Raw genomic sequence first — 17934 nt, 5'->3', positions numbered from 1 at the left:
GAGGATCACTATGAGTCCAAGCTGCATAATGAGACCCCGTACCAAACACATAAAAATAAATAAATAAATAAGCCAGGCTTTATACTCCAGACATTCTTTTTATTTATTTATTTTTATTTACTTTTTTAGGCAAGGGTCTACAAGGTGTTCAGGGACTCACCACTAGATCAGACTAGTGGTGATCCGCCTGTTTCCAGCCTCCCAAGAGCTAGGATGACAGGCAGCACCACCACGCCCAGTCTCAGTTGCCATCTCAGCATGCCCCGGGGGGTGAGGCCAGCGTGGCAGGCTGGGGGATGGAACTCCTGCCCCCTGCGCCTGCTTGCAGGTGCTTCCACTGAGCCATTTGGCCAGCCCCTAGACATTCTTTTGATAATGCTCAGAATTTTAATAACTTTTAATGGTTCCATTCTTTTTGGAGCTTTGTTTTGTTTTGTTAGTGATACTGGGGATTGAACCCAGAACTTTCATGCTGAGCTGTATCCCCATCCCTTTTTATTTTGAGACAGGATCTCTCTGAGTTGCTAAGTTGCCCAGGCTGGACTCAAACTTGGGCTCCTCCTGCCTCTGTCTCCTAGAGTATTAACAGTAGTTACCGTGAGTTCTGTTTGATGCCAACAGACCTTTCCCCTTCCCTCCACCCCCACCGTTATATTTAAGTCCTCTGAGTTCATTTTGCTGCTTCTGGGTACTGCGTTGCGAGGATGTCTGTAATTACAGATCTTCAGATAGGATTCCTCTTCCAGCCAAGACTGAGGACTCTTCCTGCAGCCCAGTAAGGCCGTGGGCACTGCAGTGGCTGTGAGGAAGGGAAGCTGCGTGGCCAGAGCTACTGCCTGGTGAATAAAGTGACAGCTCGTCATTGGAGCTTCCTCTGTGCATGTGAAGGGGACACAAGAAATTAGCTCCTGCGGTCCCTGCACTAAGAGACGGAGCTCAGCCCTCCACTTCCCACAAAGACATTTCTCTTTCCTTTATAGCTTGCCTTATTTTTTCATTTCTTTTTAAATAAGAAGCAAAAGACTTCTTGTAAAAGCAATAGAAAACATTTCAAAGGAAGAACTGAATACTTCTTGGCTTTTTGAATAGAGATGAAGAGTCTCACCCACTTGAGTCTGGTCTTGAACTTCTTTTTTTTTTTTAAGTTTTTTAATTTCTTATTTATGTTAGTCATGAATTTCTTAAGCCTCAGTTTTCTCATCTGTAAAATGAGCACCTGCAACTACCCTCTCTACCTCATACTTTATTGTGAGAATAATGTATAGAAGAGCAACTTGACAACCCTCCTGTCGCCTTGTGGAAAGGCTCTTCTGCTCTTGTTAGAACCAGCTCTCGGGCGCGTGCTCAGAGCCCCGCGTGCTGGAAGCTGAGCACGCGTGTACTCTTCCGCCTGCTTGGCAAGCCTGGGTAGTTTGCTTCTGGCTCTTTACCTGTCCTTGCAGTTCCTATCCTTTCCTTAATGGGAAGCTTTGGATTGAAAAGAATTATGTCTGCAAGTGTCGAGGGAAATGCATGCACATGTGGACAGTGGATTCTGTCCTGATGGAGCCGCTCTGCTGTGGGCGTTTTATATTTTCATTTGTTTCCTTACAGTGCTAGAGATTGAACTCAGGACCCCGTGAATGCTAAGCAAGTGCTCCGCCACGAAGCTACACCCCCAGTCCTTTTTGCTTTATTTTGAGACAGGGTCTCGCTGTATAGCTCATGCTGGTTTTGAACTCATTATGAAGCCCAGGATGGCCTTAAATTCAAGGCAATCCTCCTGCCTCAGCCTCCCAAGTGCTAGAATTACAAGCCTGGGCCCCCACACCTGGTTCACACTTCTGATCCTGTTGCCTCAGCCTCCCCAGTTGCTGGGATTAAAGGCATGTGTCATCATGCTCTTTTTTTTATGAATAGCACAAGGTCTACAGGGTCTCACTACACAGACCGTACTTATAGTGATCCTTTCTGTTTTTCAGCATCCCAAATGCTGGGATTATAGGTGTGCATCACCACGCCCAGTCTCAATCACCTTCTCAGCATGCCCAGGGGCAGGGTCGGCAGGCAGGCCGGGATCATGGATCCTGCCTTAACAGGCGCTTTAATCCACTGAGCTGTCTGGCCAGCCCATGCCCAGCTTTCTGCGGTCATTTTAAAAAATTTTTATTGAGACTTGTTTGCAATGTATGATTCTGTGTTCTTGATATACGAACATTCTCTTTCTACCTACACTTGAGTAGGTAGCGTAGAATGTGCGGCCAGGAGTCAGCAAACTTAACATTTTCCAAGTTCTTTTGATCAGGTGGTCATGGTGAGCAACAGCAGCAAGTGAAGTGGGCAGACAAAGGCAATTTAGGATGACTTGGAGTATTAGCCGGTTACTCCCTAAATGAGCACGGCATGCTTTTGTGTGCTTTTGCTGCTTTTATCAACACTAAATTAATAGCCCTCTATATTTTTGGTTTTGGCTTTCTTTTGGAGACAGGTTCTCACTAGGTAGTCCAGGCTGGCCTTAAACTCGCTGCGATCCTCCTGCCTCAGCCTCTCAAGCGCTAAACTTACAGGCGTGTGCCACCACACCTAGTGAATACACCTCTGTATTTTTCAGTGTTTGCACTTATAATGACATTTTTTTTCTGGTAGTGATGGTAGTGTGGTGTGAACTCAGGGCTTTCACACTGACCTGCACCCTGAGCCACTGCTAGCCCCGCCTTTTTCTAGGCAAGGTGTTGCTAAGTCATTTAATTGCCCAGGTGTGCTTGAAATCGCAGTCCCCCTGCCTCAACCTCCCCCAGTGCTGGGGTTACAGTCAAGCACCACCACGCCCAGTAATTATGCTTTTACTACTTTTGGATTTTATTGATTTTTGCTGGATTTTTTTTATGAATTTAGGACAGGGTCTATAGAGTATACAGGGTCTCACTACTCACGTAGGACTCGTAGTGCTCTTATTTTCAGCTGCCTAAGTGCCGGGATTACAGGCACACATGACCACGCCCAGTCTCAATAGCTGTCTCAGCATGCCCTGAGGGCGGGGCCAGCACGGCATGCCAGGGATGGAACCCTGGCCGCTGCGCTCTGCCAAAGCAGGCGCTTTAGGCCACTGAGCTATCTGGCCAGCCAGACTTTTGGTGTTATTAAAAATTTTATTTTGCAAAAAATTCACAATAAAACCTTTGAATTAATTTAGAAAGCTGTAGAATAATCTTGAGATTGAGATTAACAAAGTGTTAGCTAACTACTGAAGCCAGCATAAACATGAACTGTGCAACGCTTCTGCATCTCTAAAGCTCACAGGCCCGCCCATGTTTTCTCCTCTGCAGGTTGGACCAGGTGGTGATTCATGTAGGAGCGCTGAGCCTGAAGGAGTCCCAAGAGCTGGTATGTGTGCAGACCCATGCAGGAGGGGCCACAGAGACCCAGAGGCAGAAACTAGTGTTAGAATGTAACTGTCATGGGTGAGGATCTGCAGGAGGACGGGAGGCGAGGTGTGGGGCCTCCAGGAGCCTCCCTCTAGAAGCCACAGGAAGGCTGGGGCCAGTGGCGATGCTGCAGTGGAACAGGAGACCGAAGTCTGCAAAGCAAGGCAGCTGGCTGAGTGTAGCCATGCATGCAGGCTGAGAGCAGAGCCTGGGCCAACTCCAGCTTTCTCAGGGAAGTGGGGGGCAAGGTCATCTGCTGGACATAGAGAAGAGGGGAAAGGGGGTCATGGATTGAAGAGCGGCAGTAACTGAGCCGCTGTTTGAGAATGAGGATAAATGTACAACCCAGGGGGCTGTCCGGTGGCGGTGAAAATTACCCAATTGTGGTAGATTGAATTCGCATTGCTGTGGAGGTTTTCCTCAGTACATTCTTCAGCTAGAAAATGAAGACAAGGATGCAGACAAAGGTTTTGCTCTAGGTTCAGGGAGTAATAAGTTAGGGAGAACAAAAGACGAGGCACAGTTGCTGGCAGGAAAGCAGATGCTGCTGAGAGGACTGGTCAGGAAAAGAATCCAGAAATGTTTAAAATCGGTTATCACAAAGCCCAGCACTTGAACCACTACGAAAGAACCATGCTTCCAGAACTTAGATACTCTGATTCCAAAGATTAAGACAATTTGATCTAACCTCGAATCTTCTTGCTGGAGCTTTCATTATTCATCCTGGTTTTTTTTAATTTAGAGGTGAAATACATGATATATACCTTGGAAATCTCACTTCGGGGCCCTCAGACAAGCCACAGGGGAACAGTGCTCTGTGTGGGGAGGCTGGAAGCGGAGCTTGCACACTATTTTCTCACACTTGATTTGCTCTTTCAACTACAGTAGCATGGCACAGAGGAATTTGGTTTTCTCTTTTTAATGGATTTCTTTTTTGATGTGTGATAAGCATTTTAAAATACTGTCATGTCAAAACATGAAAAATGTCATCTGGGGTTGGCCACTAGAAAAGGACAGAGGTGACCTTGGAGGTAATCCTCCGGGGTGGGGATGATCTGGAATTAGGACGCTGTCCCTGAGGAAGCAATAATACAGGCATCTGCTCATCTCTAGCTCTCCACTAGGCGGTGCTTGGAAAGGCCCTGCTACCTGCGCTCTCCCGTGGGTGTCTTCTTCTCCCTTGCTTTCAGCTAATGTTAATCTTCTACTCTTTTCCTAAGCAGAATACTAGGGCCAGGGAGATAGCCCAGTGGCTTGAGCAAGTGCAAGATCAAGAGTTCGATCCCCTGTACTGCAAAACAAACAAAAACTCAACCAGCTAAACAAAGTACTAAACAAGTGATTTACACACATCACATTTATCCACCCATGGTGGCACATGCCTATAATCCCAACACTCTGGAGGCTAAAGCAGGAGGATCACCACAAGTTTGTATCCCAGCCTGGGATACACGGTGAGTTCAAGACCAGTCTGGACTACATAGCAAGACCCTGTCTCAAACAAACAAATACATCACATTTTGATTCTATGTTACTGAAAGAATAAAAGTATAATCTGTGTCCTTTGAACTATATCCCAAACTTTTTTCTCTTCAAGTCTCTAATTTACTTCTAGATTTTTGTTTGTTTGTTTGTTTTTTGTTTTGAGAGGTCCTCACTGTGCAGGTCAGCTGCCAGTAAACTCACCGTGTCACCCAGGCTGGCCTCGCAGTGCCTGTGATCCTCCTGCCTCAGCCTCCTGAGTGCCGGAATTATGGGCTTGTGCCCCAAGCCCGGCTCTAATTTCCTTCCACAGAACGTTAATCATATCTATTAGGCAGAGATGTTACAAGTTAACATCGCCTCAGGAAGCCCCTGTCCCTGGCTGGGGAAGCATGTGCGAAAGCAGTCAGCAGGCGTCTGCCAAGGCCCTGCTGGGTGCCCAGCCCTGTGCCTGGCCTGGACACAAGGGTGAAGAGGATCTGAGCCCTGCCCTTAGGGGTTCACACTCTAGTTGGAGGTGGTCACCATGTACAGCTATCCTCCAGTGTGACACACACTTAGGTACTCTGCTGAGAGTAGATTAAAAATACCGTGAGTTCACAGAAAGAGGAAATGTTATTTTTTTCTAGAGGAGTTTGAGAAAACATCAGAAGTATGGTGCAATCTCTGTCTTGTGATGTGTGTAATCTTTGCTCAAGTTTTCTCAGCTGCCTTCCCAAACTGCCACTAGATAAGAAAGATAACATTTTCCAGGAGGCTGAACAGGAGAAGAGAGCTTATACCTGCAAAACTGTCTCCTCAGTTATCACTTAAATTAACCACACATTTCCTTAGCAAGATTTTTTGCACGGACAGAATCCAAGGAAGTGCAAAGTGCATGGCTTTTCTCCACCAGGCATGTCTGTTTTTCAACCTATGATTTTCCTGGCAGTGACATCCTCATTAATTTGACCAATTTTTCTACTCTCTAAAGGTGCTCTGCTCTCTAAGCTGCAGATGACTGTAATAAGTCACTTAATCTAGTATGTTCTTCTTGTAAAGGCCCGACATGCAGCCGAAATAGGAGCTGATGGCATTGCTGTCATTGCGCCTTTCTTTTTCAAGCCCTGGAACAAAGGTAAGTGGATGGCTCTAAATACACAGCGCCTCCCACACTCTACCTCTTGCTTCTGTTCAGAGTGATTGTATTTACTCCGTGAAGTCGTGCAGGCCAGAAGTGGCACTGGTATAGTAGTTCTCTAGAATACTCGCTTCCCCTAGATCTACAACATACTACCTTGCTCTAAAGCACTTTAATTCTTTGACCAATAATCTGATTGGATCATCTGGGAGCCCCAGCTGGTAGGTACCTACCCAGTCAGTTACATATATAAAAGAATCACACGCCGAAGCACAAAACTATTTTTCTCCAGAGAAAGGACTTGGGGCTGGGGAGATAGCTCAGCAGTCTAAGTACCTGCCTGCAAGCTCAAGATCCTGAGTTCAATCCCCAATACCACGTGCTGTGCCAGCCTCAGAACCTTGGGTGTGCTGTGCCAGCCACAGAAGCTGGCCTTGGTAGCACATGCCTGTAATCCCAGCGCTGGAGAGGCTGAGACAAGAGGATCACTGAGTCCGAACTGCGTAGTGAGGCCTTGTAACAAATAAATAAAAACTTAAAAAATAGAGAGAGGAGAATGCAAGAGAATGGCCTTTTGGAACTACATGTGCTACTGAGAGTTCGTGAGTAATGATAAGTTTGAAAAGAACTGAACAAAAATGTCCTTTGTCTTCCAAAACTTCAGAACTTTCTCCTGTACTTCTCCGTGGAAACTATTTATGTATTCAAGTATGCTGAGACTTTTAATCCTTATTGATTAGCAATAAAAGAAATACAAAGCTTAAAAGGATAAAAACAGATGTTATTTATATATGTGATCAAATAAATCCATAGCTAAATGTATAATAGTTCAAAATCATCATGAAATGTCACCTAATTGCTGGTAGACACAAAGTTGTTAATGTTGATAAGGACTTTAAATATTGATCATTTGAGATTTATGTTGGGTTTCTTTAGTTTTTGTTTGGTTGGGTGGTTGGGGGTCTTGGAGCGGTCTTTTGATGGTTTTGGTTTGTTTTTGTTGTTGTTGTTGTTTTGGTGTTGTTGTTGTTGAGACAGGACCTCGACAAATAGTCCAGGCTGGCCTTGAACTTGCTGTGTAGCCCAGGCTTGCCTCAAGCTCACAGCAATCCTCTTGCCTCTGCTCCCAAGTGCTGGGATTACAGGCTTGCGCCGCCATATCCAGTCTAATTTGAGAATTTAGAATGAACGTTTTAGAAGTTTTTTTCATATGATTTTGCACATTTTTGTATAAGCAGAACTTCAAAAGACAAAATAATGAATTATACATAATGATTTTATGTGAAATATTTATCACAGACTAAGTCATCACAGTACTGAGAGGAAGCACATAAAATTTTCTTCCCATCTGCTCAGTTGCATCCGAATGACAAGCAGCTCTGCTGGATTTATTCGTCACCTACAGTTGGAGCTCACCTGAGATGACACGGGAGTCGTTCTTCCTCAGTAAAGAGTGTGCTTTGGTCTGTCTGGGCCTCTCTTATAAGTGAAAACCACCAAACTCTGGTTGAATTTTTATAAAATGTGCCACCAGTTTTTATGACTTCATCCTTGAAGCAGATGTTCATATTTTGTTATCATTTTCTCAGTATCAACCATAGTATTTTGATTCTTGGGCACAGTCTCTGCCACATGGAACCCTCTGCATTGAGAGGACAGGAGTCCCATCTGGCTAGTTTCTGGTTTTTATAAGAGCATGAGGTGGTTACCTCTTACAATAAGGGAAGTTTGCACCAACATTTTTTAATTTTTTTTTTTTTTTTTTAAGAATGGGGCTGACTAAGGATTGGATCCAGGGCCTTGGGCATGCTAAGTATATGTGCTCTACCACTGAGCTATACCCTAGGCCTTGTGGGTGTAGGGTGGGAGGGGTACCAGGAATTGAACTCAGGACCTTGCACTTGCCAGGTTGGCACTGTGCTGCTGAGCTATACCCCCAATTCCTTAATGGTAGTTTACAGTGGTAGAAAAATAATCATCCTATTTTGGCCCTTCCACAGAAAGGAAAGTAAGGTCCAGCTAGATACCTCAGCAGATTAGAGCACCTGCTTAGGCAGATGCAGGGAGTGGGGTTCGATCCATGACGTGCTGTGCCAGCCCTCCCCCCAGGGCGTGCTGAGATGGCAATTGAGACTGGGCAAGGTGGTGTGCACCTGTAATCCCAGTGTTTGGGAGGCTGAAAACAGGAGGATCCCTGCGAGTCCAATCTGTGTAGTAAGACCCTACATAGACCCTTTACTAAATACATTAAAAAAAAGATGGAAAAAATGGTTGAAAAGACAGCGTAGTAGTGATATCAAGAATGGTGAAGAGTCAAGAATTTTCAGTTTCCAAGGCAGATGGTTGCACTTTGTCAGATAATTCATTTTTTGCCCCAAAAGCCACTGCTTTACACCTGACTTTTCCTCCTGCTCTTCCAGATGTCCTGGTTAATTTTCTAAGGGAAGTGGCGGCAGCTGCCCCTTCATTGCCATTTTATTACTATCATATCCCTGCCTTGACAGGGGTAAAGAGTAAGTACTGCTTCTCTTGATATTTCCTCCTGATGCTCACATCTTACCCTCCTCTAAAAATCCCCCTCCATCCGCCCTGTCCTATGAACACATAGTACTATTGATGACACAGTTTTGGTTGCCCCAGAATATGCCACCAACCTATCCCAGGCCCTACCCACCATTTGCATCACCTCCTACAGGAAGTTCATGACTACCAAAGAAAAATTGACCTCCTCAGAGCACACACTGTTCCTCTGTCTCATAAGCCCTGATTCTCATATGAGAAGACACAAGATCACAAGCCCAGCAAGGGCAGGACAGTCTCTACCTGGCATCTACTGTATTCTCAGTGACCGTCCCAAAAGGAGGTACTATGATCTTTTCTGGTTTTTCTTCTAGCTTTTCTTTTAGTATTATTTCTCCAGTGAGAAGATTTTTATAATTAGATGAAATGCGTTAAATTACTTTTAAAAACTCATTATTTTCTACATTCTATGAAAAGAAAACAAATGGAGACTGAGCTTTATAAATATTCTGAAGAAAAACCAAACTCCTTCCTCTCGCATTCACCATTCCACACTGACCACTTCATCTCTGGTCATTACATGAAATACTCATATGTGTGAGGATTTCACCCCACCAACAACCACCTCTTCACAGAACACAGCATAACCAGCAACTCAGCTCCATTCTGACACTAACTCAAGCTAACATCTGACCCCACAGGTCAAGGACTCAGTCCCAGGAGACTGTGCCCACTTTAAGCATAAGCCTCCAGACCTGAGTATGGTCTGCGCTTCTGATGAATTGGCAGTAAGTCAGTATTCCCACAACCCCCTCCTAAGTTTTGATTGATTTGCTAGAGCAGCTCACAGAACTCAGAGAAATGTCTTACCTACTATTATCTGTGTGTTATGGAGGATACATGAAAGCTACAGATGGGTGATACATAGGGAAAGGGGGAAGGAGCTTCCATGTCTTCCCTGGGTTCACCACCCTTCAGAAGTCTCCATGTGTTCAGTAGCCCAGAAAATCTCTAAACCCTGTCCTATGGGGTTTTAGGAAAGCTTTATTATAAAGGCATGATTTATTACATTATTGGATAGTGGTGATCAGTTCAACCTTCAGACCTCCCCTCTCCTCAGATATTGGGAGAATGGGACTCAAAAGTCCCAACCCTCTAATCACATGGTTATTTCCTGACATCCAGAATGTCCAGGAACCCACCAGAAGTCTCCTCATTAGATCAGAAAACGCTTCTGTTGGGCTGGGCGTGGTGGTGCACACCTGTAATCACAGCACTCTGGAGGCTGAGGCAGGAGGATCACCATGAATCCTAGGCCAGCATGGGTAACACAGTTGAAGGCCAGCCTGAATCACAAAGTGAGACCTTTTCTCTAAATAAGGATAACAACAAAAAGAACAAGATGCTTCTGTCACCCAACACATTCTGAAGGATTTAGAAATCATCAGATGTGCCTATCACTTAAGAAATTCCAAAGGTCTTGAAATACCACTTCAGAAACCAGGGTCAAGACCAGGGAGAAAGCCCAGTGGCATAAGCGCCTGCCTGGCAAGCACAAGGTCCTGAGTTCAATCCCTGGTACCAAAGAAGAAAAAAGAAACTAGGGTCAAAAACCAAGTATTACAGTGGTGGCAAACCTACCTTACGGTGCCAATTCAGGCTGCTTGTTATCACTGAAAGCTCTAAAGGGTTCGCCATCCCTGAAGTACCAAAACAACAGATTCTCCTAGCTCTTCCACATGCAAAAGTTCGGGGAGCAGTGTCACAGGCACTGGGGAGTACATATACCCACTATCACAACATCCACCTAGTGACCTTAAGGAATGGAAATGTTTGGATTACAGTTTAACAGGTACCTAGGAACCGCTTGGAGGGGCAAGCGATTGTGCCACCTGCTGTCAGCCCCACTAACAACAGCCCAAGTGGCTCAGCCCGGCATGGGTCTGCAGCCCTTACGTGGCACTCCCTGCTGCTAGGAGGACTAATGGGGCATTTACTATTTTGAACAGTTCGTGCTGAAGAGGTGTTGGATGGCATTCAGGATAAGATCCCTTCCTTCCAGGGTCTGAAGTTCAGTGACACTGACCTCCTAGACTTCGGGCAGTGTGTGGATCAGAACCACCAGCAACAGTTTGCTTTGCTCTTTGGGGTGGATGAGGTAAGTCATCCTTGGGGTACCCTGGTGGAGCAGGTTCTCTCCAAAGCAGTCCATGTAGCTGTTTATATGGTGGTGTCGTCAGCATTCGGTTTTTTGTAAACATGAGCTACTCCTATCTTTTTCTCACTAGCAACTGCTGAGCGGCCTGGTGATGGGCGCCACCGGAGCTGTGGGCAGGTGAGCATGAACCGTGGGCCTGAGGTCGTGCGTCCCAGCTGCTCCTAAAGGCGCTGATCTCTGGACCAGCCACACATCTGTGTGGCCATTCTTCCCCGTAGAAGCTGCTTGGCGTTTCCATACTTGTTCAGTGAAAGGGATTCAAGCAGGACTCAGCTGAGGGCTAGACTCTTGGGCATCTTATGTGGTGTAGGCACCTGTCACAGTTAGAGGTGAAACTTCAGTAGAGACACACCCAGGGCCTGTAACTTAGTGGGCATGTCCTGAGCTCCGTGGGCCCTGGTGACCAGCACCTCGGGCAGGGGCACACACCGTGGATGCCAGAAATTTGATGACAACATTAACCAGGTATGGTGGCACACACCTATAAACCCAGCACTTTGAAGGCTGAAGCAGACAGGTCGCTATGAGTTTGCTGCAGGTTTGGGACCAGTCTAAACTATACAGTGAGATCCTATCTCAAAAAAAAAAAAAGATTACAGATAACAAAAATCCATTCAAACTAGGCTATGTAAAAGAAGGTAAATTTTATTTTATTTGTAAAATACAAGGGCCAGCTAAATAGCTCAGCAGATTAAAGAGCTTGCTTAGGCAGAGCACAGTAGCTGGGGTTCGATCCCCGGGTTGCCGTGCCAGCCCCACCCCTGGGCACACTGAGATGGCGATTGAGACTGGGCAACATTATATTTATTTTAGTGTTTATATACACTTTAAGGCTTTATAAACCCTTCTCACTCTTATAAACCTTTCCCATGCTTTTATAAACACTTCTAGCATCTGGAGAGATGGCTCAGTAGAATAAGTGCTTCCCTGGCAAGCGCAAGGGCCTGAGTTCAATCCCTGGTTCCGCAAAAAAATAAATAAATAAAAGATGAATAAAATAAATAAAAACACTTCTAATGTTCTTAACCATTTTCTAAACTCATAAACCTACATAATTTTAACACACATATAGTACATGGTACTGAAAAATCCCGCGATATAGAAAAACATCTGCAATAAATAATTTAGACTACTATTTTTTTGAAAACCTATGAAACAGTGAGTCTGTGAAAGTTGAACCACAAAATAGCGAGGGACTACTGTGTCAGGATGTTAGCTGGGTGTGGTAGCACAGTCCTGTAATCCCAGCCAATGGGATTGCACACTCTTATTTGAGCCTAGTTTGGACAATTTAGAAATTTAGTGAGGCCTTGCCTGAAATTTTTTTTAAAAATTAAGAACACTCTGCAATGTTCAGTGTGAAGGCCCTGGGTTCAATCCCCAGTACTGGAAAAAAATAAATAAATAAAATCCAAGTCAATAACTTTTTTTTAAGTGCTGAGAATTTAACCCAAGGCCATGCAAATCATATATTCACCACTGAGCCACATGCCCAGTGCTATTTATTTTATTTTATTTTAAGACAATAAAATATGCTGTTTCGCAGACTAACTTTGAACTTGTGGCCCTCCTGCCGCGTAGCTAGGATTTTAGGCATGGGCCACCATGCCTGTCCTTTGGCAGTCTTTTTTGGAGAAAAGTAAAAACTAGGCCACTTTCCAGGGATTTGAGAACAGGATTTATGTGACGTCCCTGGAATAGGATAAGCATTTAATCAATGGTTCTTAATTTTATTTTTTTATTATTAGTCACACAAAAACCATTCAGTGAGGAATTTAGATAATTTGTTGGGCTTTGCCACTTTTCTATGACAGACATGGTGGCCCACACCTATAATCCTAGCTACAGGGCAGGAGGACCACAAGTTCAAAGTCAATCTATGAAACTTTTCCTATGGGGCTCCCTGTACCCAGCTTCTCAGCACAAGTGTTTAGGACTCAGCTCAGCTGCTGAGTTCTGTCCACAGTTCTCTCACACTGAGCTTCTGTGTGTGCCCTGGGCCAAGTATGGGCCTCGATCAAATACACCTCCCAACCAAATAGACCTCATCTTTTTTAAAGCCCTTTCTCCATTTCCTTCTCCCCCCCACCCCCACGCTGTTCTCTGCCTTCCCTGTTGCTCCATTTCATGTCACTACAGGACTCAGAATTGAAGACAGCCTGATCCCCTACAGATAAGACCTAAAAATAGCAATGTGGGATACTTGAATAGTTGTTTTCCTTTTTAAATAACAAATGAGTGAAGATCTTGACATTCCCTATTGAGTTATGGAACTTGCAATACTTACTCTTGTCTCGCCAGTACTTATAACTATCTGGGGAAAAAAACAAACCAGATATTGGAGGCATTTGAACGGAAGGATTTCTCTTCAGCTCTGAACTATCAGGTAAGTTGTGCCTTCCCTTCACATAAATCACAGCCTTTTTCTTCCCCTATTTGAAAGTCCTTTATCCCCCTTCATCTGCATGCCGGTCACATCTGCCCTCATTAAAATGGCCTCGCTGCCCCCCTGCTGTACCTCTTTTCTGTTTCTTACTTTTTCTAGTTTAAAACTGAATCCCTCCCCTATGTGTCTAATGGAGGCAGGCCTCACAAGAGAATGAATCTTCTGTTCTTCCAGAGAAGGATCTTATTTTTATTCTACCTTCCCAGTATTTTTGTGACTATAAAATAGCAATTGTAAGTTTCTGGGAAAATGACCACACACGACCATCACTTTGAGGATGTCACACTTGAGTCACCAGAGAGTACAAGGAAACTGAGAACCTAAAACAAGGAAGGCATAATCCAAAGTCAGGTTTATGCAAAAGCCCCTGGGAGCTGGAGGGAGGAACCTGAGGCAGACAGCAGGAAGAAGCAGGTCCCAGGGTGGGACTATCTGTTCCCACCCTTGGGCCTCAAAGCTGAGATGGCAGAAATCTCCGACTTCCTTGTTTCAGTAGTTACCTTTGTTCAGCCCCAGACCAAATGAAGCAAAGAGCAGGAACAGGCAGGAGGCCATGCCAACCAGACTAAACTGTGACAGGACTTTGTTTTAAATTAGGTGCAAACTTATAACCCCAACAGCCTGGGAGGATAAAACAGGCAGATGGCAATTTTTTTAGCCCAGCCTGGGAAATTTAGTGAGACCCTGTCTCAAAATTTAAACAAAACTTTAATAGGGAGTAGAGGGTGGGGACAAAGCTCAGCAAGAATGCCTGGTTTCAATAACCAGTACCGCCAAAAACAAAAAACAAATTAGGAAAACAAGTCTGCTTCATATGAGGCTGTATGTCTCTGCAGGCGTTGTCTGCTCTTGTTGTTGTTGTTGTTATTTCTTTAGCTTCCTGAAAGTTGTTTCTGGAAATCTCACCCTGCTCTCAGGTGAGGGACAGTGCAGTTACAAATGGAGCAAGCGGAAGTGGCTGTGATATTAACTTTCCATGGGCTGATTGGATTTCTATCTTTTTTTTTTCCCCTTCTGTCCCTACTCAAATCATCTCATTCAAAATAGTGTTAGTAAGGAATTCCATTCACCACCAAGTGTGACAGGGACTCATTTACTCATATGCCAGGGACTATGCTGACACACGGGTAATTTATACCAGCGGCAGAATTTCAGTAAAGCTGGTTACCACCCTCCAGAGCAGTCGATCAAGTGCAAGTTAGGGTTCCACTTAGCCTCATTCACTCTCCTGGATGTAAGTGTCATCTGTTACTTTACATGACTGAAGTGACACATGTACAAACATATGTCTTGCAGTCATGTTTATAACAGCAAAAGACAGGGACAGCCCAAATATCCATCTGTAAGGTAGCAGTTAAATAAGTCATGTGCAAGTTAGGCCGTGGAATTGTATGCAGCCCTTAAAAAGAATGACATCTCTGTTCTACTTGAAAAGACCTGTAACATTAAATGGAAAAAATCAGCACAAGTGGTGGTGCACATCTGTAATCCCAGCACTCGGGAGGCTGATGCAAGAGGATCTTTGCAAGTTTGAGACCAGCCTGAGCTGCATAGTAAGGCCCTGTCTCGAAAAAGAAAAAGAAAAAAGAAAAAATCAGCACAGTACAGGATAACCTTCTCAGTTACTTTTCTCTCACTGCTAGGACAAAATACCCAACACACGGAATTAAGGAAGGAAAGGTTTACTTAGCTCACAGTTTGTGGAGGTTTCAGTCCATACTCAGCTCCTTCAAGGCAAAGTGGCACATGGCAAGGACAGCAGTTCATGGCTGCGGAAAACAGCAAAACAGTAAGAGCAAAAGGGAGGAGCGGTAGCGGCAGCAGCAACGGTGGCTGAGAGCAAGCCTCCTTCCCTTCCTCATATCACAGTCAGGCTGCCCATGGGTGTAGCCCTCACGCGCATAATCCCAGCGTTGGATCAGGAATTAATCACAAACTCTAGAAGCCACCCCATGACTGCATAAGGCTTTGGGAGGACACCGAGACACAAACCAGAGCAATAATAGATGTATGTGCTGCAGTTTGTGGGAGAAGAGCATGTGTTTATGGTTATAAGTTTCTTAATAGTAAGATTATATTCTATGTTGAATTTTACTTCAGGAATGCTAGGCAAGCACTCTGCCATTGAGCTACACCCCAGTTCTCAGCACTAACACTTTAGTTCTTTTATTTGATGCGTTAAGGGCATCCTAAGGCAGGAATAATAGAGATCTGTATTTTTTTCAAAATCAGGCCAGAACTTTGAAAGGAAAAAATAGAAAAGGACAACCTGCACCCCTGTCGTGTTGATCAGCTTTAGAAAATCACACTTGTGGAAGTTGATCTAGCAGTGATTATCATAAACCCAAGCCTTGGCTAAGTACCCCTTAGGTATCGTGGAAGACTCCCCAGAAGTATGATCACCCCAGTTTGAAAACTCTGCAGTAGGGGCTCGGTTAGCTCAGGAGCTGGATGGGCCAGGGTGCGTTCCTACTTCCCTCACCAGCGCAGGCTCTCCTTGGAGCTTCTTTCTCTGCCTGGGCCAGGCGTGTAAAGATCCTACTTTATCCTGGATGGATCGCAACCATCCGAACTTGGCGGCCCCACCACGTGTGCGCATGCGCGCACACAGACAGCGCATGCGCGCACACAGACAGCGCATGCAATGTGCAGACTTTTTAGGGTTTCTGTCATTTAACTTCTGAATTCCTTGAATTCTTTTCACCGTTCAGCCATAGTGACTGCACATTTGTTTGTTCCTTTCTAGTTTTGTATCCAGAGATTTATCAACTTTGTGGTAAAACTAGGTAAGTGCCGCCCTCTTCCTGCACTGTCTGCTTCTGCCAAATATCAAGGAAAATGTCATCACTTTCTCTGAGAGATTAACAAGAACCCTCTGCACTCTGAGGCAAGCAGGGCTTTGTTTCCAATGCAGATCTTCAGAACCAACCCTATAAAGAGGCGATGCACACTCCCGCAGTCTCTGGCAGTCCTCTACCGTTTCTCTCGTTTCTGCATGTCGTCCACCACAGACATGCCCCGCTGTCTGCTCTTTTCCTTTCACATTCTCACAGTTCCACTCCTCCCATGCCTCTGCACATTAAATTTCCACTGCTGAACTCGGAAGATGGCAGCCTGAGTACAGATCTCTCTCGACCAGGTGACCGACAGCTCCCCCAAGAGTATCCGAAAACGGGCATTAGCACAAGTAAGCTCAAGTGAAGGGAGATTAGATGATATACCAGAGTAAAACTGGGGGAAATACAGTGAACTTGAGTGGAGAAGCTGCTCCAGAATCTTACTCCAGAATAAAGGACAGTATTCACTGCACTGCTGCAAGAGAGGGGCCCCTGGGCCACTGGCACCCGGGTCAAGTCCAGCTAAAGTTCAGGTGTGCTCTCGGCAGATCTCGTACCTCCTGCTCAGAGCCTCCGCACAAACGCTTTGGTCCTAGCAACAGCGCCCTCTCCAAGCGCCGGCTACACTCCGTGTCCCCCACTCCCCAAGACTCCAGCACACCCTCTCAGCCTTTCCAGCGCAATATTTCTGTTTGTTTTTCCACTTTCATACTTTTTGCCATATTTCAGTACATTAATGCTATCAATGACCTTTTATTATTTCCGTGTGCTAAACATACTTTCCACAAGATTATGGGTATCAACTGATAGTTACATGCTCTTAAAGTGCATTAAAATAGACAGCAAAATACTAAAATCTTAAAAGAACTAAAGCTTGCCTGTGTACCGCTTAAGAAGGCGATACTGCAACGGTTTTGTAAACCATGGCTGGCAGATCCGACCTGGAGATTCTACTGTTGCTAGAGGGCCAAGAGGTGAGGGAGTTGGGCAGGGGCATTGCTCAGTTCTACTGTAACCAAGTTAATTTAATAAAAGGAAGTTGCTGGCGTGGTGGTGCACAGCTATAATCCCAGCTGCTTTAGAGGCTAAGGCAGGGAAATTGCAAATTCAAGGCTACCCTGCGTAGCTTAGTGAGACCCTGTCTCATAAAATTTTTTAAAAATGATAGGGATGGGTTGAAGAGATAGCTCAGCAGTCTAAATGCCTGCCTGGCAAGAGCAAAGACCCAGGTTCAATCCCTGATACCGCGTGCTGTGCTGGCCACTAAAACTGAGTGTGGTGTCACAGCCTGTAATCCGAGTGCTAGGGAGGCTGAGACAGGAGGATCGCTGTAAGTTCAAATTGTGTACCAAGGGCCGGGGAAATAGCTCAGTAGAATTAGCACTTGCTTGGCAAGCGCAGGGTCCCAAGTTCAATCCTCAGTTCCACAAAAAAAAAAAAAAAAAATTCATACCAAGACCCTGTACCTAATTCATTAATTAATTAACACATAAATAAAAGATTTTAAAAATGATAGGGATGTAATTCAATGAGAGAGTTTGCTTAGCATGTGCAGAGCTCTGGGTCAGTCCCAAGAAGAGAAGGAAGAAAGTTAGAAGTTAGTTCTTATTATTATCTTGAATCCAACAGTCAACTAAAAACACAAGTCTCAGACAATGATAGATAATTTTGAGTTATATTTTCTGGGTATTAATAATTACTTTCTTTTTTATCTGTTTTAGACTGAAGGTTTTATCTTTTGTCAGTTCAGAAAAAGTCTGTTGTGTTTTGTTTTGATGGAACTGGGGATTGAACTCAGGTCCTTGTACTTGCCAAGGAAGCACTTATTCTACTGAGCCATCTCCCCAGCCCCAAAAGGATGGCTGCTAAGTCTGCTTTTTCTTTTCTTTCTTTCTTTTTTTTTTTTT

General features: G+C 44.8%; 1 protein-coding gene across 5 annotated transcripts in view; it reads left to right on the top strand.

Moving 5' to 3' along the window:
* The window catches only part of Npl (N-acetylneuraminate pyruvate lyase), a 43273-nt gene that overhangs the window by 22584 nt on the left and 2755 nt on the right, over nucleotides 1-17934 (top strand). For 2 of the 5 annotated variants that reach the window (XM_004643454.2, XM_023703607.1), the window contains exons 5-11: nucleotides 3306-3363; nucleotides 5928-6003; nucleotides 8427-8519; nucleotides 10536-10684; nucleotides 10815-10861; nucleotides 13046-13130; nucleotides 15937-15976. In XM_004643454.2, coding sequence (XP_004643511.1) covers nucleotides 3306-3363; nucleotides 5928-6003; nucleotides 8427-8519; nucleotides 10536-10684; nucleotides 10815-10861; nucleotides 13046-13130; nucleotides 15937-15976 — 548 coding nt within the window. The remainder of the gene's footprint in view (nucleotides 1-3305; nucleotides 3364-5927; nucleotides 6004-8426; nucleotides 8520-10535; nucleotides 10685-10814; nucleotides 10862-13045; nucleotides 13131-15936; nucleotides 15977-17934) is intronic. The other 3 variants (XM_023703608.1, XM_023703609.1, XM_023703610.1) reach the window with 3 other exon arrangements.

The sequence above is a fragment of the Octodon degus genome, unplaced genomic scaffold, assembly GCF_000260255.1.
Source record: "Octodon degus isolate 3935 unplaced genomic scaffold, OctDeg1.0 scaffold00176, whole genome shotgun sequence".
NCBI classification, from domain to species: Eukaryota; Metazoa; Chordata; class Mammalia; order Rodentia; family Octodontidae; genus Octodon; species Octodon degus.
This window is presented reverse-complemented; position numbering and strand designations above follow the sequence as displayed.